This window comes from Podarcis melisellensis (genome assembly GCF_964234715.1).
Source record: "Podarcis melisellensis genome assembly, chromosome: 5".
Taxonomy (NCBI): Eukaryota; Metazoa; Chordata; class Lepidosauria; order Squamata; family Lacertidae; genus Podarcis; species Podarcis melisellensis.
The window spans coordinates 43,386,955-43,414,871 of NC_138537.1; the positions used below are offsets into that span (position 1 = coordinate 43,386,955).

At 44.5% G+C, this 27,917-nt stretch overlaps 1 protein-coding gene and 1 long non-coding RNA gene across 3 annotated transcripts in view; one reads left to right on the forward strand and one right to left on the reverse strand.

The window, feature by feature from the left end:
• The window catches only part of LOC309370522, a 67,616-nt gene extending 44,666 nt beyond the window's left edge, over positions 1-22,950 (reverse strand). Inside the window, exon 1 of the long non-coding RNA XR_014168609.1 lies at positions 22,828-22,950. This is a non-coding gene — a long non-coding RNA (uncharacterized lncRNA). The remainder of the gene's footprint in view (positions 1-22,827) is intronic.
• A 252-nt stretch (positions 22,951-23,202) lies between these two features.
• Positions 23,203-26,772, forward strand: LBX1 (ladybird homeobox 1). Of its 2 annotated transcripts, XR_014168592.1 has the most exons (3): positions 23,203-24,206; positions 25,012-25,924; positions 26,355-26,772. XR_014168592.1 is itself a non-coding variant. In XM_081912324.1 (2 exons), the coding sequence occupies exons 1-2, from the start codon at positions 23,882-23,884 to the stop codon at positions 25,497-25,499; spliced, it is 813 nt and encodes a 270-aa protein (XP_081768450.1). In that variant the 5' UTR covers positions 23,203-23,881; the 3' UTR covers positions 25,500-26,772. The 2 variants fall into 2 exon arrangements, 1 of the variants encoding a protein (XP_081768450.1); XM_081912324.1 differs by having other exon boundaries at positions 25,012-26,772.
• Positions 26,773-27,917: the final 1,145 nt, after the last annotated feature.

Here is a 27,917-nt window from a genome sequence, read left to right on the forward strand (position 1 = left end):
AGTCTATTTTCAGTTGGCGCAATGAAAGCCGTAGCAAAATAGTAGACTATGCATGCTTATTTAGAAGTAAGTTAAATTACATCAAATGGGATGTGGCCCAGGATTGCCTCTCTAGCAAAGCAACAGTATTAGTTACACTTGTTTTCAGCAGGGTGTTGAATCAGATGAGCTTTTATTTGTTTTATTTGTTAAGGGTACTTATGACTCACCCTTCATTACATGATCCCAGTACAATAAAAAAATAAAATGCAACCAACACAATTGCAGTATAGTTACAAGACCAGGTAAAAACATCATAACAAAACTTTAAAATTATGATTCATTTTTAAAAAAGGAAATTACCCACAGTCTCCTTCGTTGCAACCACACACTAATACTGTACTGAATTTCCATGAAATATGACCCCATCATTTTATGAAATATTAACTGTGCAATTGTAGAAATGCTTTTAATTGTTCTTAGTTGATCGAGACTGTGTAGTTTATATTTTTTTCTCATTTTATCTAATTTTATACCATTCCAATAGCTTTGTGATGTGAATGGTTTAGACATCTGCAGTATAAATAGAAATACCCAACCCAGGCAAACAGGTGGGTCTTGACCTTGTGCCAAAATGACAGTGGTATTGGCAATTGAATGGATGTCCTTGGAGAAAAGATAGGATAAAAATGTGACAAATAAGGTAAGAATGCTAGAATATCCCTTCTGGATTAGACCAAAGGCCTACCTAGTCTCACATTCTGCTCCCACAGAAGCTAACCAGATGCCTATGGGAAGCCCAGAAGTAGGACAGCAGAACAATAGCACTCTCTCACTCACATTTTTCAGCAACTGGAGTCACATCCACACCATTTTAACTGGAGTCACATCCACACCATTTTAAGCACATAGCTTTCCCTAAAGAATTCTGGGAACTGTAGTTTGTTAAGGGTGCTGGAAATTATAGCAATGTGGGGGTGAACTACAGTTCCCAGGATCTTTTGGTTGGGGATCCATGTGCTTTAAATGTATGGTGTGGCTGAGACCTGGTGTTCAGAGGCATACTGTCTCTGATAGTGGATTGGAACGCAGAAACATCATGACTAGAAGCCATTGATCTCCATTAATTGTCTTGGATTATATTGCAGTAAACACCATGGCAAGACAGAATCAATCTACTCATAATTATCTACAAATACAGAAGTTCAAAGAATGACTTTAGCAATTACTATTTTGCTTCTTGGTATGAGTTTTGGGAGAAAGACAACAACCCTCAAAGTGTAAGAAAACTCAAAATCATTTTTTTTTTAATTTGGGCTAGCAATTTTACATGAACAACATAGGGCACCATAACAACCCCTGATATCGGTTTGCAGCTTTTGCTATCTGGAACTGGGTTACAGCTCATAAGAAGATAAGAAGAGTCCTGCTGCATCTGAGCAAAGACCTATCTCCTAGAAGATCAGGCTTCCCACAATGTCCAACCAGATGCATAAACAGGACCTGGAGCCAATAGCCATGACTTGGTTTTCACATTTTCTGCCTTTAAGACACCCTTTCCACACCTATTTTCCTGCTATGGAACTCCTGCACCTTGGAAAAGTTTTTGGAGTATACATGTTTTGAGGTGACACAAGATGCTGGTGAGGCCTCTTGATGCACCCAACATCCCCTTGCTTACCTTAACCTCGTTGGGCGGAGGGAATAACAGTGCTTGTGGGCAATCTATCTTTCAGGGAATCTTGTCTGCCGTTTCTGATCTTCTCGCTCAGGAGTCCCTGATTCCTCTCACACGGAGTGTTCTTTTTCTTCAGTTCATGAACAACATTGTCACCACTGCATTCTATCAACAATTGGATCAAAAGGATCATCCTAGCATGAGAAGAAACTGTCCGTAATGCTTAATCGCAGTTGGACTGCAGCCGAAATTTTTGCATGTCTGGCTGCTGGGGAAGATGCTTCAGATATAAAGTGCTTAGAAGGAAGCCACCCAGGGAATATTTATTGATGGGCAGGTATATACATAAAAATAAAAATAAAACGACCCCCCAAATAACTCACCTGGATTTTCCTTCATCACCTACCTGTGACGAAGCCTAAAACCTGGGCCTTTAAGGTTATCCTGCGAAGGGTCTAGTTGTGAGGAGACCCATTTGCATGCATTCTTGTCTGACTGCCCTTCTTAACTCCAAATCTCTGTCAACATTATCTATGTCCAAAGTCAATAACAATTGACTCAGTCCTTCCAGAGGAGATTAGCAACAGCTGTATTTTTCTTTAAGGGGGTAACTTTATCAAAGGAGGGGGAAAGAGGTAAACTTCTCCACTAACTTTTTTAAAGGGAGAAACTAGACCCTTTCCTTAATTCCTGCACTCAGAAATATGGTCTGGCTTCTTTTTCATATAAAAACCTCAAGATGTGACTGTCTTCTCTGAACATTTAAGATAAAAGGAGAGAGATGCATAATTTGAAACCAATTGTTTAAAAGTATTTGTTTTATTCCTGCATTCGTTTGCATGTATAAACATAAGGGGTGATTTCATAAAATCTTGAAACAAGTGTGTTTTTTTAAATTGAGAAAACTAGCAGTGGTTCTAGAAAAACATGAACTCAGGATCCTGAATGTTCATGCAAAGTATACACAAAGTGTGTTCATTCAAAATATTTTTAAAACAGCAGAACTTAAGATTCTAAGAACTGCAGAATGCTAATTTATTCACAGGAATATGAGGGGTTGCAAAATATTTTACCTCCAAGATTTATATCAGAGATCTCTTTGCTCTTTCTTTTTCAGTTTAAAAATGGCAAATCAGGTGGATTTCAAATCCATCAGATCACATTATTTTAATGGTCCAGGAGGTGCATGGATAAGTCTGAAGAATTACTTTTTTGCATCTTATTTTGGAGATACTAGTCATAAATCTCTCTTTACTTTTTCATGAAGTGTGAGAGGCAAACTTAAATATGGGCACATATGCTTGTAGTTACCGCATTTTTCGCTCTATAACACGCACCCAACCATAACACGCACATAGTTTTTAGAGGAGGAAAATCCGTAGGCATGCCACCCGTAGGCATTCCCTCCATCACACACACAGACATTTCCCCTTACTTTTTAGGCGGAAAAAAGTGAGTGTTATGGTACAAAAAATACGGTATATAATTATATAGATAATGCACACTCTTGAAGGTAGATGTTCAGAAGCCATTTAGGGACCATATTTGTGTAAATAGCCACTGCATTTAATCATTAGAATTTTATTCCTATCCTAAACACACTTACATCTAAGTAAATATTGTTAGGGCCCAGCTGCGCAAAATCTACATCATCTTATGTGATTCCTGTCATTACATTCACACTCCAGATATGTGGTGGATTTGAAGAATATTGTGGAATTGCAATGGAAAAGACAATGCATATGTGTGCTTTTAAAACCTCAGCACATTCCTAAAATGTAAAAGTGGTGAGACCCCCATTCAAGTGTGATTGTTCTCTTTTTTGGAGTAGAGAAGAGGGGAGGAATAGCTTCTATGCCAGCCTGGACTGCTGGCCACCTAAATGCAACACTGCTAGAGGATAAAGTGTGACTTATAATTGTGTTTATTCTCTCCCTTCAGTTGTGTGCTAATTACCAATCACCCAGCTTTTAATTATACACATATGTAAGTCCAGAGGCCTTCAGCGACATCTCCAGAAGAAAACTTAAGACCCCATTTAAATTATTTGTGATTAAATACTTGAGGTTCTAAATTTTTGAAACTTAATTTTAACATTTTGCATATTGTATATTTTATTGTGGAGCGCTTCTTTGAAAAATTGTGAAATGTAGGATATAAATTTTTGAACGAAGGAATGACTATTTAGCCCAGCAAAGTTTGTGTTTTGGAATGGGCTCCATGTGGTTTGGTAATTTTAGACACTGGACTTAATGGTCTCATGAGAATGGTGGAACTCTTTAGATGGAATTTCCTGTGCATATACTTCAATTCCTTACTATGGTAAGCCAGCCCTCCTGCGTATGGGAGTTCTCCACCTACGCCTCCTGTAAGCACCTCCTTAAGAATCAATGCCAGCAACAGTGTAATCCTAGCCATGCTTACTCAGAAGTAAGACTCACTGCAGTGGGAAGTATTCCCAGGTAAATCGGTTTAGGAACTGCCACCTCAACACACGGGGATTACTTGTGCCTAAGGGCTTTTGGAAAGCGAGACAGCCAAAGGGGAATAGCTTTGACCGGACTGTTTCTTCACTTGTCACGAAGTTGTTGCTTCGTCGCCAAATGCTTCTCAAGGAAGACATCTTGTCCGTGTTTTCGAGTTACTGTTTTACTGGCGATGATAATACCCTGTTCGGGGGAAAGGGGCTTTAATTGGTAATATTTGGCAAACAATTTTTTTTACACCTGGCTTCAAAAATAGATTATTGGAGGAGGGAATGAAAGAAGAAGGAACGAGCAAGAAGGGGAACGATCCAAGTTCTCTTTTTCTTGGCCATAGAATCCAGAAAGTTTTATCATTATTATTATTATTAAATCCGGAGCAAATGTTGAGAGTTAATTCTATTTCCACCGCCTCGCTTTTATTTCAGCGAGAGGGGGGGAAATATTACTTTTTAATTAATTTAATCACTGGAGTTCTTAGAACTGCAAAAAGAAAATTAACGTGCAGGGGGGCGGGCGGGAAGAACCTCGCCTTCCAAGTGAGCAATACCGAAACCTATCTGAAGCGAGAACTTTTTCCTAGGATAATTTATTGGAAGGTGAAATAAAATATTATTGCCCTGTCTGTCCGGATTGCCGCTGAAATGCATCAATTCTCATATTGCGATATAATCCAATGATTTGTTTATTTCGGAGTCTTGAATTATTAAAGCTAACTGTTTTATTATAAGAAGCTTTGGCGGGATTATTTCTTTGATTTCCTCCCCCCCCCTCCCCTGGTTATTAAGTTTCCATTGATTTCAAGCACATCTTCCTGCCCCCTAAAAGAGAAGGAAATGAATAAAAACCAGAGTATTCCGCAAACTCTTTAATTTCTTCAAGAAATGCTAGTTGCATTTGGCACCCGGAATAAATTATTCACGGGTGCACTCAGCCGCCCAAGGAAGCAGATATTAAAGGTCTCAGAAATGAAATGATCACTTTGCATTTCGATCTGTATTAGCATAACCATGCTGAAGCCAGCAGCATTCCCTCCCCGGGAAAATAAATGAATGATTTAAAAAACAAAACTGTCATCCTGGCACCCTTCAAACAACAGCAAGTCCAAGGTGGAAGGCGCGATTCCTGTTCTCTTGCTCGCCCCAGGGTCAGGTCTAACTTCACTAGAATGGTATGTTCTTCCAGGGAGAAGAGATAAGCCTGCCGAGAGCACATTTGCAACTTTCGAAGTATGATCTCCGCTATTGCCCCATTGCCCACCCATGGCTTGTCTCCCATGCACGCACCCCTTCCCATGAATAAGTTCACGCGTTTATTGGTCTGATGATCTAAGGAAGAGGAGTAAAAGCAAAATGTTACATTCGGAACAACAACAACAAAATCACCAGGATTTGTGGCTTGCAACGTTTGTAAAGAGAAAGTTAAACTGGCTCGCCTTAGCTTTTCCGAGTTGGGTGGTTGGGAAGTCGTTAAAAAGGCGTTGGATGCGAGTCAACAAGCAGCCTCTAATCTGTTGAGATCAAGAAACTTATCCAACTTGGAAGGAATATGACGACCCACTGAAATCTCTCTCTGTCTCTCTCTCACACACACAGGCTGTGGGTGGGTGTTCCTCTCGCCTGGAGGGTTACTAACACTTTCCAAGTCCTGGAAAAACAAAGAGCTAGCAGAATAGGCTTTTGCGCTGCGTTTTAGCACCCGTGCCCTAATGTGAATCTTTTTTCTCATTTTAACAAGGATTACTCAAAGCCCCAAAGCAGCCAAATTAATGGAGGAATAAATAAATGGCTAATTTATTAATACAGGCCACCGAACCACGGTTGACAATTCAAAAGAAGGGCAAGGACGTTAGCTTTTGCGTTCAGATCCGTAGCTTTAGATGTTTAGCTTCCACTTCAATATGCTTCAAACTAAAACAATATTTATACGGGAGTTTAGTGCCGCTGGAATCCTTAACCAGCCTAAGCTCCAATCGCAAATATAACTCATTGAGAAGTAAATTGCGATGAAATCACTGGGGTTTTTTTTGGGGGGCGGGGGAATCGGGCTGTAAATATGTTTAACGTATTTAACAACTCAAAATAACTCAAAACATTCCCACATACATTGATGGGTTTTAAAGTTGTACTACAATCAACTCAAAAATAAGGCCCATTGTGGTCAGTGAGAAACTCCCATGTAAATGAGTATAAGATCGCAGTCTTAGGGTGTATTGTTTACAAGAAAGTGTTTCTAGAACAATGCAATTTAAGCAGCATATTCTGAAAAAGTTCCCCTGCACAGATCTATTCAAATGATCGGGAGTTGCACAAAATCGCTATGGGTTGCATCCTTTGACTCTTTGGGGTTAAGTTTAGGGGAACTAATTCGTTTGGTTTGGAAATGTTGTAACACAGTGTTATGCGAGAAAGAGGAGGATGTGTCTATGAATGTTGTTTTCTCATAATTTAGCAACATCCTTTCAATGGAAAATGATAGAAAAGCCAGCTGTTCCACTAAGAAGTGATATCCAACTCAGAGTAGACCCCCTGAAATCAATGCAGTTAAACTGCATATCGCTAACATTTGCCAATCACCCAACAATAATAATTGATTGTGATTATTTTGATACCTTTTTTTAAAAAAAAGTTTTAAGATTTCAGAAGCATTAAGCGCTATTCCATGGAAGTTAGCATATTTAAATTTCATTGCTCTCCACAGATGTGACTAAGGTGCTAGGCCCTTGGCTGGACTGTGCTCATGGCTTTCAACACTAAACATTATGGAATGTTGGGTTCTACATCAAAAGCTTTATGTTGCAAATAAATATGGCTTCAGATCTGTAATGGGACTCCATCTATTAACTGATGAAGTGCCTTGCTTTTCACCCACTAGTCAAAGGATTCATGTTTCTAGTCAGAATCCAGTGTATTTCAAAACAGTTGATAAATATGGCTTCAGTTTAAACTTTAATCTCCTTTTTTGCTTACCAAACTCGGTAACGAGCCATATGCCCTGTATGTATAACAGCATATTAATAGTTTTATGGCCATGATTATTAATGATAATAATTAAAGTAAGTAACACACAAATAATTTATTGCCGAGAGAAAATTTTAAGCCCCTTCCTTGAATCAGTAAATGTAAGACAGCTGCTTATAGCTATGATGCCACGACTGGTATCAGAATGTCCAAATCCACCATTGCTCTGTAATAATAATAATAATAATAACAATAATAATAATAATGATGATGATGATGATGATGTTTTTATTTATACCCCACCCTCCCCGGCCAGAGCCGGGCTCAGGGCAGCTAACAGCAAATATAAATTACAATAAAACGTAATGAGGGGGGAGTTAATTAAAATATGGCTTAAAATACAGCTTAAAATGCAGCCTCATTTTAGTAGTAGCCCATAAATCAAGACCATAAAGGGAGGAAACATGAGATATTAACCCGAGCTGGCTATCCATGCTGGTCCTACATGGGCCAGCAAAAAAGCCAAGGGAAAATTTATATACCAAATCCCATATAAGGGGTCAGAGTGAGTCCAAGCCGAAGGCCAGGCGGAACAGCTCCATCTTGCAAAAAGATGTCAAATCCCGCAGGGCCCTGGTCTCTTGTGACAGAGCATTCCACCAAGTCGGGGCCAGTGCTGAAAAGGCCCTGGCCCTAGTTGAGACCAATCTAACCTCCTTGAGGCCCAGGACCTCCAAAATGTTGTTATTTATGGACCTTAAGGCCCTCCGCGGTGCATACCAGGAGAGGCGGTCCCATAGGTATGAGGGTCCTAATTGCACCAATTAACCAGTGAAGACCACACACTCACTGGTTTCAATGGGGCTTGCACATTGGAGAACTGTGGACTTCAATGCTCTCAGCTCTATAGCACATGTCAACAAACTTCAAAACTCTTAGCAAACTTTGGTTAAAATCTCTTAGGCAAACATTTAGCCTCCTAAGATATTAAGAGATGGGGTGGCTGGGAGCAGAAGAGCCTTCTTATGAGATAGGTAATTTCAAGACTGGATCGACAAGTGCAAGTTTTAAAATGGGAGATAATATTTTCATAACAAAAGTGAACAAGCCAAAAATGAGGTAAAGTGCCTGCTGTTGCATCTTTGCTGAAAGACACACAACAAAACCCTGGGCATGTCTACTCAAAAGTAATTCACTTAATTCAATGGGTCTACTCCCAGGTAACTGTATATAGCAGGTGTGGGAAGCCTTTTTCAGTCTGTCTGAGAGCCACATTAGTGTCTGGACAACTTTATGGGAACCACAGGCCAGAGGCAAAAGTGAGCAGGGCAATAATGTCAATATTAAAGGTAAAGGGTAAAGTCCAGTCGTGGCCGACTATGGGGTTGCTGCGCTCATCTCGCTCTATAGGCCGAGGGAGCCGGTGTTTGTCTGCAGACAGCTTCCAGGTCATGTGGCCAGCATGACTAAGCCACTTCTGGCAAACCAGAGCAGCACACATAAACACCATTTACCTTCCCGCTGGAGCAGTACCTATTTATCTACTTGCACTTTGACGTGCTTTCGAACTGCTAGGTGGGCAGGAGCTGGAACCGAGCAATGGAGCTCACCCCATCGTGGGGATTCAAACCGCCGACCTTCTGATCAGCAAGTCCTAGACTCTGTGGTTTAACCCACAGCGCCACCCGCGTACCTGACTTCTATAAATGCTTACAGGGCCCTCTCTATTCACCAGCCAGACAAAAACATTCAAGGTGAGTGTGGAGAAAGACTAGTGAAGGGCTGTGGTCTAGGGAAAACCTAAAGGGCCAGACAGAGAGGACTGAAGGGTTGCATGTGGACCCTAACAAGTGTAATTGTGGCATAAGCTTTCATGGGCTTGAGCTTTCTCCATCAGATGTGCAATCTGAAATCCATGGCCAACATTTGCCTAGATTTCAGCTACCTGGTACATAGCCTTGAAGCATGAGCTCAGAACTCCCAAGGAGCCTCGTAGCCCCAGTCTCTCCATCTGCAATATGGGGTTTGCCTGACTTACCTTACAAGATTGTTGTAAGAGTTAAAGCTAGATAATGCATGGGAAGCACTTTGAACAAATTTGCATTGATTTGTTCTTACAGGATGTTAAGAATGTCCTTCTTAATCTGCTGTATCAAAAATGGCAAGAAACTCATGGCACTATGAAGTATAAAAAGTGGTATTTGTGACATAAGCTTTCGTGGGTTTGTGCCTTCTTCATCAGACGCAAACTCTGAAGTCCTTGGCAAACGTCTGTCTATATTGCAGCTATCTAGCTTGGAAATCCCAACTTTAAGCATATCCCCACTGATTGAGTGTGTATACCTGGAGATAAAGTGTAGCATTGAGATATTTCTTTTCTTAGTGGTCCATCTTCAAGTTGCTTCGACTTTGCTTTGTCTTCCACACCCCCGGATCTTATCCCCCATTTGTTGGAAGAAGTGGGGCTTCGGTATCTTCACAGGCCCTTGCGCTGTTCATTGGGATTAAGCAGTACAGCACGGGAGTGGACCGATTTCTGAGTAAGCCGTGTCAAGCAGCCCAGTAACAATGCGTCCAAGGCTAGAACACTGGCGTGTGAAATCAAAGCTTGGGATAAAAATTGCTGTTGTTTTGCATAAAGAGGAAAATCCAGAGCATTAATGACCAGGACGGGTTTTTAAGTTCCTACTGCAGAATTTCGTCAGTCATCCCGAAAACTGAGTCAAAACTTATGGGAAAAGGCAAAGAGAAAAGTAAGTGGAGGAGCGGAGTGTCCTTCTTCCTCAGTACTCAGCCAAAAGCAAAACTTCCAAGTTTGCTCTCTCTCTCGGCAATCCCGGATGTCTCCCACCCCCGCTTTTCTTGGCCCCCGGAGGACTCGACGTCGCTCACGTTTGTCCGCAGCTGCCTCCTGAAAAGTTGTCCTTCCAGTGGAAGCGAAGAGAAAGGCTACCAAGACGACCCGGTGGCGACCTGGAGGCGCGCTAAGAGAGGAAACCAGCTGCTGTTTGCATGTCAGGACGCCGAGGAGTTTCTTCGCTGCTCCTTGGCCACTTGCGACGCTGCGTCGCTCCAACCAGATTCCTTCCTTCCTTCACTCCAAAATCCAAAAGCATCAGTTCATTTTTCTTTTCCCTGGATCACCACTGCGCGCCCAAGGGCAACGTTAGTTTTCCTAGCGTAGAGAAAAGAAAGAGCCGGCATTACGAGAGAAAAAGGGGGAAGCGGATCACCTGGCGGTGCCTCTTGAACGGAGTTGGGCCCTTCTTGGGAAGGGCAAGCAAGGTCGAAGATGCTGCCACGTGCACGGCCTTTTTCTTTTCCCATAGCTGCATTTCTCTGCTTGCAATCGTCACCCCCCCCCCAATCCATGTAACTCAGGATAACTCTTCATGTATCTGATGCAAGTGGACTGCTGTCCAGGAAAGCTTGCGCCTTAGTAAAGTTGTTAGTATTTTAGTCGACGCCACTTGTTGGTTTTGCTGCAAGAGACTACCAGGGCTATTCCTCTCGGGGTTTCTTTTTAAAGTTACCTTCTCCCTCCCCACGGCCCCTGGAAGAAGCAGCTGAAGTATGTAAACTCCCCTTGAGACTATTCCTGGCGGCCTCCGTTGCAAGGGACAGGAGCTTGAGAACAGGAGTGCCCTTGGGAATAGTCGTAGTAGAAGTAACGATAATAGCAACCCAGAAATAGGTGTGCTTGTTATTTCTCCGTGGCCCAGGGATATGTTTTATATCTACCGGGCAAAAGTGCATCCTTTCGCTTCCTTCGCACAAATTTCTCACGCCTTAAGAAATCTTGAGGAGATACACACTTGCCCAAGAAGATAAGACGCGTCTCGCCGAATCTGACCTAAATTCAACCAATCCGGAATTTTTCAAGAAGCACAGATGCTGACACACACAAGAAATGGACCTGTGGTTCTCCGGGTCACCCTAGAAATAATGAAATAATAGAATGGCAAAAGAGACCCATTCTCCCGCTTCACAACTTTGGGAGGACATCCTGCTGCTTTCGGTGGGATTTATTTTCAAACAAGTGGCAAAGTGTGCGCGAGCGCGCTTAGGGAACCCTGAACACAACACCCCTGTAAACGGGCATTGAAAAGAGAGGGCCGGATCCCTGCTGGACAGAGGCTTTGATTTGTGATTTTGTTCCAAAGAGGTGTTGCTTCGGGCTCTGGCGGATTTGTCTTTGATCCCCACCCCCAATTTGGAGATGAAGAGCCCAGACAAAAGATTTTGGACAACTTTAGTCTGTTTCAGCTTTCTGCTAGATTCCAATCCTGCTATGCCTGTTCGGAACCCCCCTCCCCAAGTGAACTATTTATGCGGTGTATACTGCTCCTATATGAACCGAATTAACTCTCCAGCGCAATGCTAACCATGCTTACTCAGAAATAAGTGCCCCACCCCAAGTCCAGTGGGTCTTACTAACCTGTAGGAAGGTGGGTTTAGGACTGCAGCCAAACTCATTACTCCGTTGAACACCTAAGTGCTTGCTTAACATTGATTTTAGTTGGACTTACTCCCAGGCAAGAGTACACTGCAGTGCAATCCAGTGAACGCTTCCCTGGGAGTAAGTCTCACTAAAATCTCTATTTGGTGTCTCTATCTTTCTCTGGAAGGAACTCATGGACTAATGTCTGACGCCGATTATGGAAAATATCTGGGGAATAGGAAATTAAAGTAAATGCCTTTCCTATCTTTCTGCAGTTTGCAAACATAAGAGATACTTACAAAGGACAAGCGGGTGGTGGTGGTGCTTTTTTTGCTTTCTCTTCCTGCCAGATGTTACTCATCCTCGGCTTTTGCAACTGTTTCCCCCCTCTCTTCTACATTGCTGTAGGAATGGGATTGTAAGGTTTATTACAAACCGTGTTGACGGAGAACTCAGTTGCGCGTTTGCACCGGTTGGCTTCCTTTGTATTTAAAGGACTTGTGCCGTCCAGCTGACATTGACAAAGATACCTCTGTTAGAGCCCATAAGTTTCGTTAAGAGTAAAACATTGTAGCCGTGAAAACCGGGGAGCTGAGCCGACGTAGTTCGGATAGACCTTTTTGAAAGTTGATATTTGGCCTAGCTAAAAATCGATCCTGGTCATTTGAAAAGGTCAAGATGTAAACATTTCTCCTGTACCCTGCTCTTGTTTTCTACAGCACAGAAATGTTTCGCTGGGAAAGGTGACTTAAGAAACAACAACAGTGCCGTTGTTCTGTTTTATTTTTAATCCATAGCGGAGTTGCCTTCCATACGATCCTGCGCAGGTCTCGTTGCGATGAAGGGGGGACGAAAATGTTTTTGTACAGATTCCCTTCGTCTCAATGGAGCTTGGGCGGGAGAATTTATAGCTGAACTGGACTCCTTTCCATGTACGCTTCCTTAGCTTCCATTGTCCCCAGCCAACATGGCCAATGGTCAGTTCCTTAGGAACTGTAAGATCATATTATTTACACAACACTCTGCTTTCCAATGAATCTGCATTAGGTCTTTTGTAGTCTCTTTCATGGCAGGTATAAAGAAACGGGTTGCCCAGCTGTTGAAAAAGGAAACTATACTGATCAGAACTTTTAACCTCCTCTTACAAAACAGGCAAAAGTTGATCTGGTCTGTGCATTACGTGTTTTCTCCTTTTTAAATAAAGTGCTAAACATTACGAAGGAATAATTTGGAATACTCTGGAGTGACTCTTTTAAGGGGAGGAAACATCATTGTGGGCCCAAAGTACAGGAAAAGTATTATTCTGCTTTGCCTAAAGCTAAAAATCCTCTGCATGCTTACAGGGAAATATGCTCGACTACTGAATAAACATGCACAGGATTGTACCCCACTGTATTGCATGGGGTTGGACTTAGATGACCCTGATGGTCCCTTCCAATTCTACAATTCTATGATCTCTGGAAGCCTTTGAGCACCTACTTGGGAGTAAGTCCCACGGAAATCAGCAAGTCTTCACAGGGGGAGTCTTGGCGTGAAATCCTAATTCAGTTCACAGGAATACTGAGTGTGTCTAGACAGACTTCCTTCTTTTGATTCCAGAGATCATAGAATTGTAGAAATGGAAGGGACCATCAGGGTCATCTAAGTCCAACCCCATGCAATACAGTAATTTTCACCCAACGTGGGGCTCAAAACCACGACCCTGAAATTAAGAGTCTCATGCTCTACCGACTGCGCTATCCATTGGTCTTAATTCTTGATTCTATGGGCCTAAATTTCATAATTGATTTTACTGCGTTTTAATTGCCTTGCTGTAAGCTACTACTATATTATGTGCAGAACATTGGGACTTATTATTGTTATCGCGGCCACCACCACAATCACCACCATCTTATTCAGGGAAGGTATTTGGCCTACTCCGTTGTATGGTAACTCACTGAGCAGCTCCACTGACGGAGCTCGTTTAGAAGGTTATATCTGGGTTTCCTCCAAAAATGAACCTCCAGAGATAGCCAAGGCAGTGTCCTTCAGAAGTGTTGCACTAAAACGCCACTCATCCCTGACCATTGGCCATGTTGGCTGGGGACAATGGAAGCTGTAGGCCAAAACACCTGGCTACCTTCCCTAGGAGAAGCCAATCACACACACACACACACCCCCCAACCCACTTCTGTGGCACATTCATGACCAACAGGTTTAATGCTGCATAAGGTTTGGTGCACAAGAACCCAGGTGGTTCTTAACAGGAATCACTGTTGAGAGGGAAAACGCAGAGGAGATTAATAAGATGGGACAGGGAAAGATAGTTGATCAATTGATGGGTGGGGGAGAGGTGATTATTAGATCAAATCTATCCATTCTTATCAGATATGCAGATGATACAACCTTGATGGCAGAAAGTGAGGAGGAATTAAAGAACCTCTTAATGAGGGTGAAAGAGGAGAGCGCAAAATACGGCTTGAAGCTCAACATCAAAAAAACTAAGATCATGGCCACTGGTCCCATCACCTTCTGGCAAATAGAAGGGAAAGAAATGGAGACAGTGAGAGACTTTACTTTCTTGGGCTCCATGATCACTGCAGTTGGTGACAGCAGTTATGAAATTAAAAGACACCTGTTTCTTGGGAGAAAAGCCTAGACAGCATCTTAAAAAGCAGAGACATCACCTTGCCAACAAAGGTCCGTATAGTAAAAGCTATGGTTTTCCCAGTAGTGATGTATGGAAGTGAGAGCTGGACCATAAAGAAGACTGATCTCCGAAGAATTGACACTTTTGAATAATTGTGCTGGAGGAAACTCTTGAGAGTCCCATGGACTGGAAGAAGATCCAACCTCTCCATTCTGAAGGAAATCAGCCCTGAGTGCTCACTGGAAGGACAGATCCTGAAGCTGAGACTCCAATACTTTGGCCACCTCATGAGAAGACTCCCTGGAAAAGACCCTGATGTTGGGAAAGATGGAGGGCACAAGGAGAAGGGGACGACAGAGGACGAGATGGTTGGATAGTGTTCTCGAAGCTACCAGCATGAGTTTGACCAAACTACGGGAGGCAGTGGAAGACAGGAGTGCCTGGCATGCTCTGGTCCATGGGGTCACGAAGATTCGGACACGACTAAATGACTAAACAACAACAACAACAACAACATTTAGATTACTTCCACCCCCATGATTCTGAAGAGGCAGGGAAGAGTTCACAAAGATGAGTAAAAATCTCAGAAAGTTGGTGAGTTTAAACGCACACAATACAACGTATCAATACACAGCCACACTCTGGAATATACCATGCTGCATTTGTACAAAGGGAAATGCCAGGACCTGAGCCTCCCTGGAGGCGACGCCTTCTGACCTGGACTCTTTGGCCTTGATCCCCTTTGGGAAAGGCTTGGTTGCCTAGTGGCGAGTGAGAGGCATTCTACGCATGGTCAAAAACACCTCTTCCTTGGTAGATCATGATCACGTGCTTTAGCCACAGAGAATTAATTCCTGGGGAAGCTGAGACAGGCTAGTGGCGAATGACATTGAGGTGCTCTTTCTCTCCCCCATGCCTCTTCCTCGTGGCTCTGCCTTCTCTCTGCCTGTTATTTGTCCCCTTCTGGGACCGGCTGGCCTTTCTGGAAAACACAGGACAGGGATCTGCGTTTCTAAAGGTTTGATATTGCCGCTTGTCTCCGCGCTGTCCTCAGGAGAAGTCAAAACATGTTTGGGTGGCTCAACGAGGCAGACATAACTAACTGAGAGACAGGCAGGGATCAGCTATGCCGGGAAAAGGAGGTGTCACTTGTACGCAGTCACTTTGGTGATCAACACTTGGATGATTTATGCCTTCGACTTTAATTATATTTCTGTGACAGGTGGCACTTCCCTGGACAAAAGTTAGCAGAGGTCAGCCAAGACGAAGTGTCCCTTTATCAGTCCTGAAATACAACGGAACGAGATGCAACGTCCAGGCAGACAGCCCACAACATTAACTTAGCCTCTTGGATACATGAAGTGACAGACAGTGGCCCAGGATCGGAGATGAGGAAGAGCAAGGTAAAATTTTGTCACACCTTTGAAAATAAATGCAATCTTTCTTCCTCCTTCCCACTCCAACCCAGACTGGGTTCTTGCATGGTTACTAAGAGCTGAAATAACATGTCAATGACTCCCTTCAACAGAAAGACCTTGGGAATAGAAAGCAAAACAAACATAACTTTGAGGGCTAACTGCTTGTTAGCTTCAGTTCAAGGAAAATAATCTGTTCTGCAGAAGAAGGCAGTGGGTGGGGGAGAAGTCAGTTCCTCAGGCTCCTTAAATTCAGATGACTTATAGTTGTCGACCTAATCTATGGTCCAGTTACTTAGGAAATTCATACATTTAATTTGAGCATGTCCCACTGAAGTCAATGGAGGAGAACTGAGATTTGGATCTAGGTATTTAAAACTACCCAGTAGGGCTTGGTGAACCTTAGCCAGTCCAGAGAGGACCATGGTATCTCCAACCCATTTAGTATCAATGCCATCAAAGACTTACTCTTCTTATACCTGACAGAGGGGGTCTCTGAAAATCAGCAATTTGGAATGGCATTTAAAAATGGAACAGAATCCATCCAAATTCCAAGTGGCTACTGGAAACTGCTCAGGACACACCATGTATTTAAAGAACAGGTGTTTTTAAATGTGTTTGTAAGTAATGTATTTGTTCTGTTGGGAACATGGCTTGTTCTTCCCTCCCACCTAGCCTAAGGTTACCAGATTTTTTTCAATGAATCCGGGGACACTTATTGTTTGCTATGTACATGTGAATGCTGAGAAAGCTGTAAATCCAGGGACTGTCCCCAGGAAATGGGGACATCTGGTAACCTTAACCTAGCCTCAGTTTTCCTCCCACATTTCAGCTGCTTTGTCCTGCTTTCTTGGGGTTTATCTCACTTTCTTTGTACCATAAAGCGTGATCTGATCTCAAAAGTTATACACAGATGGAAACCTTCTTTGGGATGGGATATCATGGACAGCACACTCATTATTGTCATGACTCATTGAGGTCATTGGAGTGTTACGTGCAGGGCGCTTCTGATTCTTGGTAGTTGTGACCTTAACCTGTCATTTGTGGTGAGTAAGTTGACCTCTAGGCCAGGGGAATCTGTGACCCTCCAGCTGTTATTGAACTCTCATCAACCCCAGCCAGCATGGCCAGTGGTCAGGGACAGTGGGACTTGCAGCCCTGAAGCTTCTGGAGGGCTACCGGTTCCCTCAGCCTTGCTGTAGGGTCTGGTGCACCCAGAAAAGAACTTTGTGGGCAAAAGTCAAGGATGCAAATCAGCAGAATGAGTCAGAGGGACTTGCATATTTACTATGATCTTTTAAAGAGATGATAGCATTTATGACCATTCAGTCTATAGTCCAAAATTGCATAACTGCACCATTGTCTCTAAGAAAAAAGATGTTAGGAGAACCAGGCAGAGGGTCTTCTTGGTAGTGACACCCACCCTGTGGAATGCCCTGCCATCAGATGTCAAGGAGATAAATAACTATATAACTTTAGAAGACATCTGAAGGCAACCCTGTGTAGGGAAGCTTTTAACATTTGGTGTGTTATTATGCTTTTATATTTGTTGGAAGCTACCCAGAGTGGCTAGGGCAGGCTTCCTCAAACTCGGCCCTCCAGATGTTTTGAGACTACAATCCCCATCATCCCCTGCTAGCTAGGGATGATGGGAGCTGTAGGCCAAAAACATCTGGATGGCTGAGTTTGAGGAAGCCTGGGCTGGGGCAACCCAGTCAGATGAGTGGGGTATAATAATAATTATTATTATTAGCATTAGCATTTCAACCATCAACCCCCCAGCAAAATGAAACTGGTAGAAACAAGAAGAGCTTCCTTCCACATCAGAACCAGGAAAGTCAGATAGAAAGATACTCAGGCCATTACATCCTGGATTTCAAGGTGCAGTCCTACAAAAGTGATGATGGAACAGAGAAATGAAACTTTCCCTGGCCAATGCAATACTTCTGGGGTTTCCTTGACTCAAAATCCCCCCCATATGCACGAAATGCCTTGAGATCCCAGCTCTTTGGACATCTTCTATTTTGCACCCAATTGATTCTACTCTTCTTGATTCCTGTGGTTTCCACTCCCTTATCTTTAATGGTCAGTACTGCAAGAAAATATTGAAGTTCTGATCCATTATTTACTGGAATTTTGTCTTTGGCTTAAAGAGGAAGGAAGAGAATTGGCACCTCTAATTCCATGATACGTATTTATTTTGAAGTCCTATTGATTTCAGTAGAAGTTATCTCCAAGACATTGTTCTTGGTATGATTGTAAATACATTCCCACTGAGTTTACAAAGTTTTCTCTCAAGTACATATGCATATGATATCCTCTTTAAATAGTGCCCCTGAGGCAGTTACTACAATCCAGGACTTTACAATCAATGGATATTTTACCATTGGCTTCAATGGGATGCAGATTGAAGCCATAGGCTAGCTCATTTCCAAGGTGCTTGAGTGATACTTGTTTAGAATCAGTAATTTAATAGTACAACACTATCTATAAATTTATCCCAGTCCCAATATGCTTACTTAAAAGTAAGTTTCATTAATATCCTCTTTAAGTACACCACCCCTCCTTTTTTAACAACTGATTCCACTTTCGGGGAAACTCCAGAACAAACTACCTCAATTCTGATGCACAATGGCTTTAGAATCTAGCTGTTCGTGTTTCTCTTTTGCTTCGTTCTAAGCATAACACATGCTAAAAACAACAATATTCCGTCTATACCACAATCCCTTGCAGGCACAAATGCAGATGCTGGCATTATTGAAGGAGACTCTAGGTTGCGTTGGAAAATACTAAACATTAAATCAACCTCTGGCCCTTCCGACACTTTCAGAGCTCGTTCTTACACTTCCAAATCCCCATCTGTAGTTTCTGGATCACTCACTTGCCTTTACTTCGAATTAATGAACTCCGGATTAAAAGAGCAAACGTGAACGTTGTGTTCGCAAAGGTTTTAAAGAAAACCTCGGGACACCCGGAGTCTGGAGCAACTCCAGAGAGCCCACCCATCCCATTTCAACAACTTCTCTTTGCAGGACGCACCAGTCTCGCCTCCCAGCAAAAAGAGACTCCTGTAAGAACACAGGAGATTCCTTAGCCCCCGCAAGATCTCGATCCCCACCCTCCACACACACACACACCCTTCAGACATTAAGGAGTTAAAATAAATGACGGAAGTGGTCAGCATGTGTTCTTCTTTTCCCGGAACTCCCAATATCGCCAGTATTTAAACTTAAACCGGATGCTGGAGTAGCTAGGCCTTTGGTTTGTTCAACCAAGGCTCCTATCATCATCATCATCATCATCATCTTCACTCTCCCACCCCATTTCTCCCTTCTTGACCATTTTGACCACTGGTTCAAGGCAACTATGGAGCTGGGAAACGAGTAAGGGGGGCGGAAGTATAGTCCAAACAATTCCAGAACTTTAAAGGGTGGGAAAAGTTTAAATGTTTAAATTCCTTGCCTTGCTCGGCTAATAGCAGGGCGTTGATACAGTGACGTAGTCAATAGTGCTTGCCCAGATAACAGTGGAGATGATCCACCGGGAGAGGAGAGTCGGGACCTACTTTATTTCGTGTGACTGCTCTTTTCAATCTTATTCCAAGGCGACTTCACCGGTGCGCACATTTCGCGCGCATGGGCGAGCTGTGGCGAGCCCTTGCAAAGAGGACTCGCGAGAATGAAACGCAAGCACGCTTATTAAGCTATATTCTAAACACGTGAGCAAATCTTTTAAGGGTCTGTGTGAGTGAAATGGTATGCATTCGTTTGTTTGTTTCCTTTTCCATTTATCTGGGTCGTTTTCTTTTAAGGGCAGGCCACCAGTATCCAAGGATTTCTCTGAGGCGCGTGTAGAAAAAGTTGATCTATTTATTTCAAACGCAGGGGACAAAGCCAATTGGCCGATCTGATCCTAAGCACGCTTAAGTTGAAGTAAATTGCTTAGATACGTCGGTTGTGAAAGGTCTCTAGCCCACTGAGCTGATGTGATTAAGGCGCAACACCAGCCCCAGTCGCCTCTAAGGTGCAGGGAGAAAGAGGATGTGAGTCTCCTCGACAGCTTCTCGGCTTGTCCTGGGAGGGACAGGCCTCCCCCGACGCCCTCTTCTTTGAATTGGGGTGAGCTGCAGCGCGCTCAGTATACATTCCCCAACCCAAAGTGACTCCACACCGAGAGAGAACACAAGCCTGGACCGACGTTTTATGGGTGTACCTCACCCGGCACCCCACCATTGTTGTCTCGGTTTAAAACCGAGCTTCCGAGACATCCTACCTCAAAGCTCTCAGGCCGATCAAATCTCGGCAGGCATCTCTTGATCTGCTCAAAGATGCCCGCTGAACCTCTGTGTCAAAGCACACTTGTTCCAAAGGAAACTGCCATTGATTACAACGAGCTACTGCTCCTCTCTCTCTGTGTGTGTCTCGTGATGGAGAGACTCCAATCATTTATCAAAGCAGGAAGCCAAAAGAAAGGAAACCACCCCTCTCGGCAAAGCCAAGGCAAGGAACCTAACGATTTAGATTCAGGGTAATTTCTCCCCTCCCCTAATCTCCTCGCAGTATTTGATATGATGAATAACCCAATATAGGCCTTTAAAAATAGGTCACTGCATAAAGAGACTCCCAGAGAGCAATAAAAAAAAGAGGGGGAAGGAGGGCGCTTTAAGGAGAGAAGCCCTTTGACTTTCTCTCGGTGTTTGCTGCCAGCATCCGAGCGCAGAGGACAAACAAACGGAGGCGCCTCTGGATGGGAGTCAAGGTGGGGGTGAGGCGAGCCTGTCCCCCGACTCCAGAGGTTCCCCTGTGGTCTGAAGGAAGACCTGAGTGCTCATGCTGGAGAAAGGCATTCAATCTCCCCTTCCCATATCCTGTCTATATGCGCAGGGCGCGGGGGAACTAGCCACGGATCTAAGACGGCCCTCTTTACACCGCAATACTTAATCCAGAATAACGGCAGCGGCATGTTTCGTACCCAGAGTCCCCGACACCCTCCCGCACCTTCGTCCACAGCCAGGAACGAGCTACAGGAGCATACATCTGTAGAGCTGGAAGGGAACCCAAAGGATCATCTAGCCCAACCCCGGCGACGAATAACGTTCTCGTTTTCGTCGCTTTTGTAACCTCTCTGTTTGCGAGATTAAACGAAGCAAACTAATCCGCTTCTTTCTACCCGCGAGCCTTTGGATTTCACCGCAAACGCGGGTTGTTTCCTCTGTCTCACCCTCTTTTATTTTGTGTTTGTTTGTTCAGTTTCTTTGTTCCCCCTGGAACGATACCGTGGTTTATAGGAGTAGTTAAATATTTGCTCTTTCGGTGGTTGACTACAGAGCGGGGATCCGAACTCCCTTCTCCATAGGAGCGGCGGCGTTAAAATATGGTGCCTCTGGTTTTCGCTCGTGTTGGTAACGGGAGGCGTCGGAGAGATTTATGGAATTTTAGCTTTACAGACATGAAGTTTCGGGGACAGATAATAAATAAGAGGGGAGGGGATTGGGGAACGGTTTATTTCCTCTCACTAGAGGCTATGAGAGGAATATGGGGGGGGGGCGAGGCAGTGGGAGGGGAGGCACGGTGATCCCAGGTAATCATTTGTGGAAAGGCTCACAAGAGCTCCTAGCGCTGGAAATGCAGGCGGAAAAGTCACGTCCCCAGTTCGCGGGGACTCTATTCCACCGGCCCATCCCGTCTCTATTTCCACAGCATCATCACCACCAACAACACTTGACTTTAACCGAGCCTAGAGCCAGCCTGGCTACACTGATTTCAGAGGAGGGGCGCGTGAGAAGGAGGGAGGGATCAGGATCCTAGTTTATGTAACTGGTTTCCACCGAAATAACTGGAGGGTTCCTCTGTTTATAAACAAAGGGCCTTCGGAAAGCTGCATCTCTCTCTCTCCACCCCCACCCCGCCTTCCTTTCCCTCGTTCCCCCCTCTTGAAAAGGGCTCGCTCCTTTCTACAGATCTCATAACGGGCTTGGGGATGTTGCAAGATCGCCTGCCGAATAATATCCTCATCATAACCGGAAACGTGATGCTGTAATCATATTTTCATCTCGTTCCAAAGGGAGAACCAAAATGGTTTCTTCTTTAACCGCCACTACTACCACCCCCTGGTTAAAACAAAAAGCCCTCCTCAAGGACAAGGATCCTCAAAGATTCTCGGCGACCCTCTGCCCTGCTCCCAGACACTCAGGGAGCCTTTCTGGGGCGGGGGGAGCAGAGGGCAGGAAAAGCCTCCACCTCGCGGGTCCCCAAGCCTTTCAGCACCGTCACCACCAAAGAGCCGTATTTCTGCTCAGCTTTTGAGTGAAGCCATACGAGGGTGGTGTAGGGAAAGTGGGGAGGAGAAAAGAGAGGGTGGGGGGAACCCTCCTTGTCAGAATCATCTGGAGTTTTTAAGGGAAATGAAATATATCCCTTCCGTCTTTGGTGGCCCTTTGCACTTGAATTATAGCAGAGAAGGATTTAGCTAGAACTATAGGGGGACTGAGCGCTCTCGTTCGCTCTCCCTCTGCTGTCCTCTAGGTATTACCAGGGATGATATATTTACCGAAAGTCTATGCACAGCTCTGTGATCGCACTACCCTTTTTGACATGTAGAGATGATGGTGATGGTGATGATGATGAAATAATAATAATAATAATAATAATAATAATAATAATAATAATAATAATATGCTTGAGCCCAAAGAGATCACCCATATTACAAATACTGGAAAGAAACTAGTCTCAGCAGGAACTAACAACAGCTACTGCGTATTTGGTTATCCTGATCTCAAAGGCAGGAGGTCGCCATGTTACTTGGATCAAGGTGAAAACTCCTACACCAATACATCAAACAATATGTCAATATTTTCTTTATTTTATTTTTTAGAAAAACAATAACCTGACATAAATGGTTACAGAATTAGTACAACAGCGCACGCAAAGGCAGAGACGCTTTGCGTCCCCCTGTAGATAAATAGATAACACATAATAATTATTTCTCCCAAAGCATGCTGAAAGGAAAGGAAAAGCAGTACAAAAAGTTTATGTCGTAGGTCTTTGCCGCCTGCTAAGCAGACGGGTATTTATTTATTTTTTAAGACATCAGCCACAACCATTTAAGTACCGAATTAAAGGTACGGAATTCTAACTTCGAAAAATAAAGTGCATATTATTTTTTTGGGGGGGGGGAGAGGAAAAAAACAAAAAAAACACAGCAAAGATTAGAATAAGCTTTTGAACGAAAGATTTCCCTTACCTGGTGATCTGTTCGTTCCTTCTGCCTCTGGTTAGAAATAATATTTAAAAAAGAAAAAAGAAAAAAAGATTAATCATAATCATAATCGAAGTCGGGAGGGGGGAATCTGGAAAGGAACTATTGATGGGATTTTGGAGGGTTATTTAATTTTTCCTCCAAGCACACTGTATTATCCTGATGCAATAAAGCCTGGCTGTAATGTAATTTTAAAATACATACGTCCAAGCAAATAGTGGGGACAGAATATGACAAGTGTATTTCGACATTATAATTCAAGTGGGCTCCACCTACCATCCGCCTCCCAATTAATGGCCTAACCAAGTTGCAAGAGCCTGCATTGGCCAGACTTGAGAGAGGGAGCTAGAAAGAGACAGGCAGAGCGAGAGGGGGCGAAAAGTGTCATTGAGGCGAAGGGATCGCCTCCCAATCAACAATAACTTGTTAGCAAGAGTCAATTACCTCGCCTCTGCCTCTCGCCGTCTTTTTTTCTCCCCCCAGCCCGAGGAAAAGAGGCTCTCCGGCGCCTCTCGCTCTCCCCTCGCTCTGGAGGAGCCCCCCCTCCGGATTTCGCTGGGGGAAGAGGGCGAGCTGGGGGGGCGAAAGACAGATCTGGGACGATTTGGGGGGTGTCTCCTAAAATAGCAGCTGGGAAGGGAAGCGAGAGGCGAGAGAAATAAAGTGGGACAGGAGCGCCTCGGCCACCTCTTTCCCAGCCAGGACTGCGGACCCTGCCTGGCCGTCCAAGGACGGCTTTCCACCGCCCTCCTTGGCCCCGTCCTCCCTCTTCTCTCTCCAGGGCCAGCAGACCTGCCTCCTGGTGGAGTTGAGGACCTGAAGTTTTGGGGAGTCTTTTTGGAGGGGGTGTTCGGTTTTAATTTTTTCCTCGGTTTCTTTTTTTGCTCCCCGCCTCCTTTTCGGTTGCTCTGCGTTGGCGACTGCAGAAAAGCGAGGGAGGTCATTTCAGGCAAAGAGCGAGAGAGAGAGAGAGAGTAGGAAGGGGGCACAGGGGGTGCTGCGGTGGGGAAGGAGCCGGAATCCCCGACGCCCGCCAAGCATGACTTCCAAAGACGACAGCAAAGCCGCCTCGGTGGAGGAGCGCCGGAGAAGCCCGCTGGACCACTTGCCTCCGCCGGCCAACTCCAACAAGCCCCTGACGCCCTTCAGCATCGAGGACATCCTCAACAAGCCCTCGGTGCGGAGAAGTTACACCATCTGCGGGACTGCCCACCTGCTCTCGGCCGCCGAGAAGCACCCTCCGGCCGCCCTGCCGCTCTCCAGCCGGGCGCTGCTCTCGCAAACGTCGCCTCTGTGCGCCCTCGAGGAGCTGGCCAGCAAGACCTTCAAGGGGCTGGAAGTCAGCGTCCTGCAAGCCGCCGAAGGTAAGACCCGCCGCACGCAGCTCGGGCTGATCGGGGGCTCGCTGCCTGCCCCCTTTCCCTGCCTGCCTTCTAGCTGGGGGTGGGGGGGTGTTGTGAGGGGAGAGAGATGGTGGCGCGTTTGTGGAGAGCATCGGTGGAGAACTTGGCGCTTGGAGGATGGAGGCGCGGCGGGGGCTTAGGGAGGACCACAGGTGCGGGTTCTGGTCTGGACAAGAAGGGGCAGCTCCATCTCTGGCCCCCACAGCCACGCCGGGCCGTTTGGAGAGGAATCCCGCAAACGCTCTGCGGTTTCTTGCCCTCCCCCCTCCCCCAGGCGCAAACTATGTCTTTAGAGAGGAGGCAGCCCACGCGTGAAATCGGTGTGACTACTGCAGCCTGGTTTGTGCACCCAGTCGGTTTCCGCTCCCCCTTCCACCCACCCGCCCGCCCAAATTATCCTTCTTCCCTCCGGCCTCCATCCAGTCCCCTTGGCCATTAAGATGCTGGGGGCGAATAGTAGAGGCCTACTTTCCTTCTTCTGGGCTGGGATTCGAGAGTCCTCCTGGCTGAATCGGTGGTTTGTTTTGCTTTTAAATTCCCTTCTTCCAAAGCAGTTAAGGGAACCCCCAGAGTAAGGAGAGGGGAGGAGGAGGAAGATGGCAAGAGGGGCCTGCTGGTGTTTTTGGGGGTGCCGGATGGCTTCCTATTGGCCTTGTGGCCTGGGAGAGAGCAAGCGAGAGAGAGAGAGAGACTGGATAAGTCTCGTTGGGCTGCCTGTGTGGGGGGTGAGCGTGAGACTGAAAAGCCTTATTCTGCCTATTTTCAGGAAGGGATGGGATGACTATATTTGGCCAGAGGCAAACCCCCAAGAAAAGGAGGAAGTCTAGGACGGCCTTTACAAACCACCAGATCTACGAACTGGAAAAGCGTTTTTTGTACCAGAAATACTTGTCCCCCGCGGACCGAGACCAGATAGCGCAGCAGCTGGGCTTGACCAATGCGCAGGTGATAACGTGGTTTCAGAATCGCAGGGCCAAGCTCAAGCGGGACCTGGAAGAGATGAAAGCAGACGTGGAGTCTGCCAAGAAACTGGGACCCAGCACCCAGGTGGATCTGGTAGCCATTGCCGAGCTGGAGTCGACCCCCGAAGGGAGAGCGAAGTCGCGCTCCCTTTCGCCTGCCCTCCCCAAGCATGGACTGGAAGGCAGCAACAGTCACCTCCAGCTCTCCCCCGGCTCTCCGCTCACGGACCAGCCGGGCAGCAGCAAGGACTGCTCGGAAGACGAAGACGTGGAAATTGACGTGGATGACTGAGGGGTGGTGGTGGTTGCTTCTTCTTCTTCTCCCTCTTCTCCTCCTCCTCCTCTTCCTCCCCCTCTTCTCTCCCGCCCTCCTTTTGCCCCGCAAACAAAAACAAACGAAGAAATTGACAAATCTCTTCCTCCCCGCCTTCCTCCTCCTCGCGTTCCCTTCCACCAAGACACAAGGAGAGAAAGTGTCCGCTCCTGCGCCCTCCTCATCACCCGGGGATAAAAAAAATATAAACAGAACAGAACAAAAAAACAAACAAAAACAAAACCCACGCCGGACTTTAGGGGGAACTGCAAATCAGCTTCCTTGGCGACTCAGTAAAGGCGGTTTCTTTTCAACAAAAGCAATAAGCAATATAAAAGAATCACAATTATTGTTAATTATTATTATTAAAGTAGGAAACAATATCCCAACGGCTGCCAAACCAGGTAGCTATCACTTTTTTTTTTGGAACGGTGCAATTATGGATAGCTTCTGTATAAATATTTAAGCATATCTATTGGGTATTTTCTTTTTTTGAGGGTTTGCCTTTTTTTAAAAAAAGAATAATAATAACGATATACTTTTTGTTGTTTATAAAAGGACTCTTAACCTTGGAGTAAATGCCACCTCTTTGATGCTCGGTTAGACGGTTGTTTTGAAAGGTTTTCAAAATCCACTTTATGTGAGAATTAAGTTAAACCGTAGTTCCCTTTGCTCGCATGTTCCCTATATGCACGTTTCTTCCCCACCACCTTTTCTTTGGCTTTTTTGTTTGGTTGTTTAATTCTCAATTATTATTATTATTTTTTCTGGGATATCGTGGGGGTTTGGGTTCTATCGCAAGTTTAAAATATATACTTTCTTTCCCACCCCCAGCGCCTAGGACTCGGTCTCCAATGAGATTTCTGCCTCGTTTTACCAATTAAAAGCTATTTTTACCATTTACTGCTATTGTTGTGCTTTTATTAAAAAGGACAAAGAAAGCTACCTTTCGTATTTTTATATGAAGGTAGTTTTAAGAAAAGAATCTAGACTTATTTTTTACTCTTTTTTAGAATTCTTTTGCATGCTACCGAAATAATAAGACTAATACCGCTGCTCAAAATGATAATATCAACAATAATGAAGAACAGATCCAGCCATCAACAGATGGGAATATTAACGCTATAAATACAAATGTACAGGTTTGAAATGTTTTTCTTTGATCTGTAAAAATAATTTTTTTAAGGCCTGCTTATTTAAGTTACAACAGGGACGGTGTTGCTTTATATCTTGTCTTTTAGAGTTGTACAGACAAGTCTTTTTCCGACACAATAAAACCTTTACAATTTTAATATACACTTTTTAAGGTTTTCTTTGGGAATGAAAGTCTTTAGATATCCCGTTTATCCGTTGTTATATATATATAAAATGTTCCTTTCGTCACTTTGGCGAGTGATACAAATGTGTTTCAGCTTTGGGTGTCACCAAGTTGCCAGCATTTTGAGGTGGCTGAACTGACAGCAGGAAATCTGCATTTCATACAGGCTACACGTAGAAATTTACTTAGAACTGAAACTGTATTTCTTTTTTGGGTGGGGGCGTTATCTTAAAGTAATAAGGCTGGTGAGGCATGCAAGTCACCAAATCCAGAAGCATCCGTAGATATAAAAATAATGGCTTATAAAGCCTTGTGTGTGTGTGTGTGTGTGTCCACACATACACCATACACTTCCATTCCAAAATATAGTCTATATAGAAAACACGGTTAAGCAGCAATACATCCGTGTTTTGCATATATACGCATTTCATACGTAGCACACATAGATAAGAGCCCTTCCCTCAGTTTGCATCCAACAAGATTAAAAAACAAACAAACACCATAATTGAGAACTATCCCTAAATCATGGCGGAATCGTCCAGTGTTCATAAAGACAATTAAAGCAACATGTTAGAATCGCTTGTTTTAAGGGGGCGCGGGCGGGGACTGCAAAGGGAAACGGGGGATTAAAGACAAAACGGGGATTATTATTTTTTCCTGCAGAGCTGCCAAAAAAAAAAAAACCTTCAGGTAAATTTTGCTTTCTTTACTATCGCGTATGTACCAAATGCTAATTTAATTTACAGCTCCCCCTTTATGTCTTTCTAAACATGTATCTCCCTCCCCCCCCCCCAAATACCGCGCCCTGCCTTTTTGACCCACCAAAGTGGTGTTTCCCTATTCTTGGTAAAATTTATGTGAGAAGCACAAATCTGGTGTACATAGTGGCCTAGTTAAAAGAGTTGGGGGGGGAGGTGGGGTTGGGAGAAGGAACTGGGTTCCGGCGACGAGAGGGGGGACAGCGTGGCTGGGAGGGGAGGGGAGAGAGAAGAGCGTTTTTGGGGGGCCAGTTTCTCCGAGGCGAAATCAATCTTTCTCCTCTTTGAAAATGGATGGCGTTGTAATTTTTAGCGTAAAGC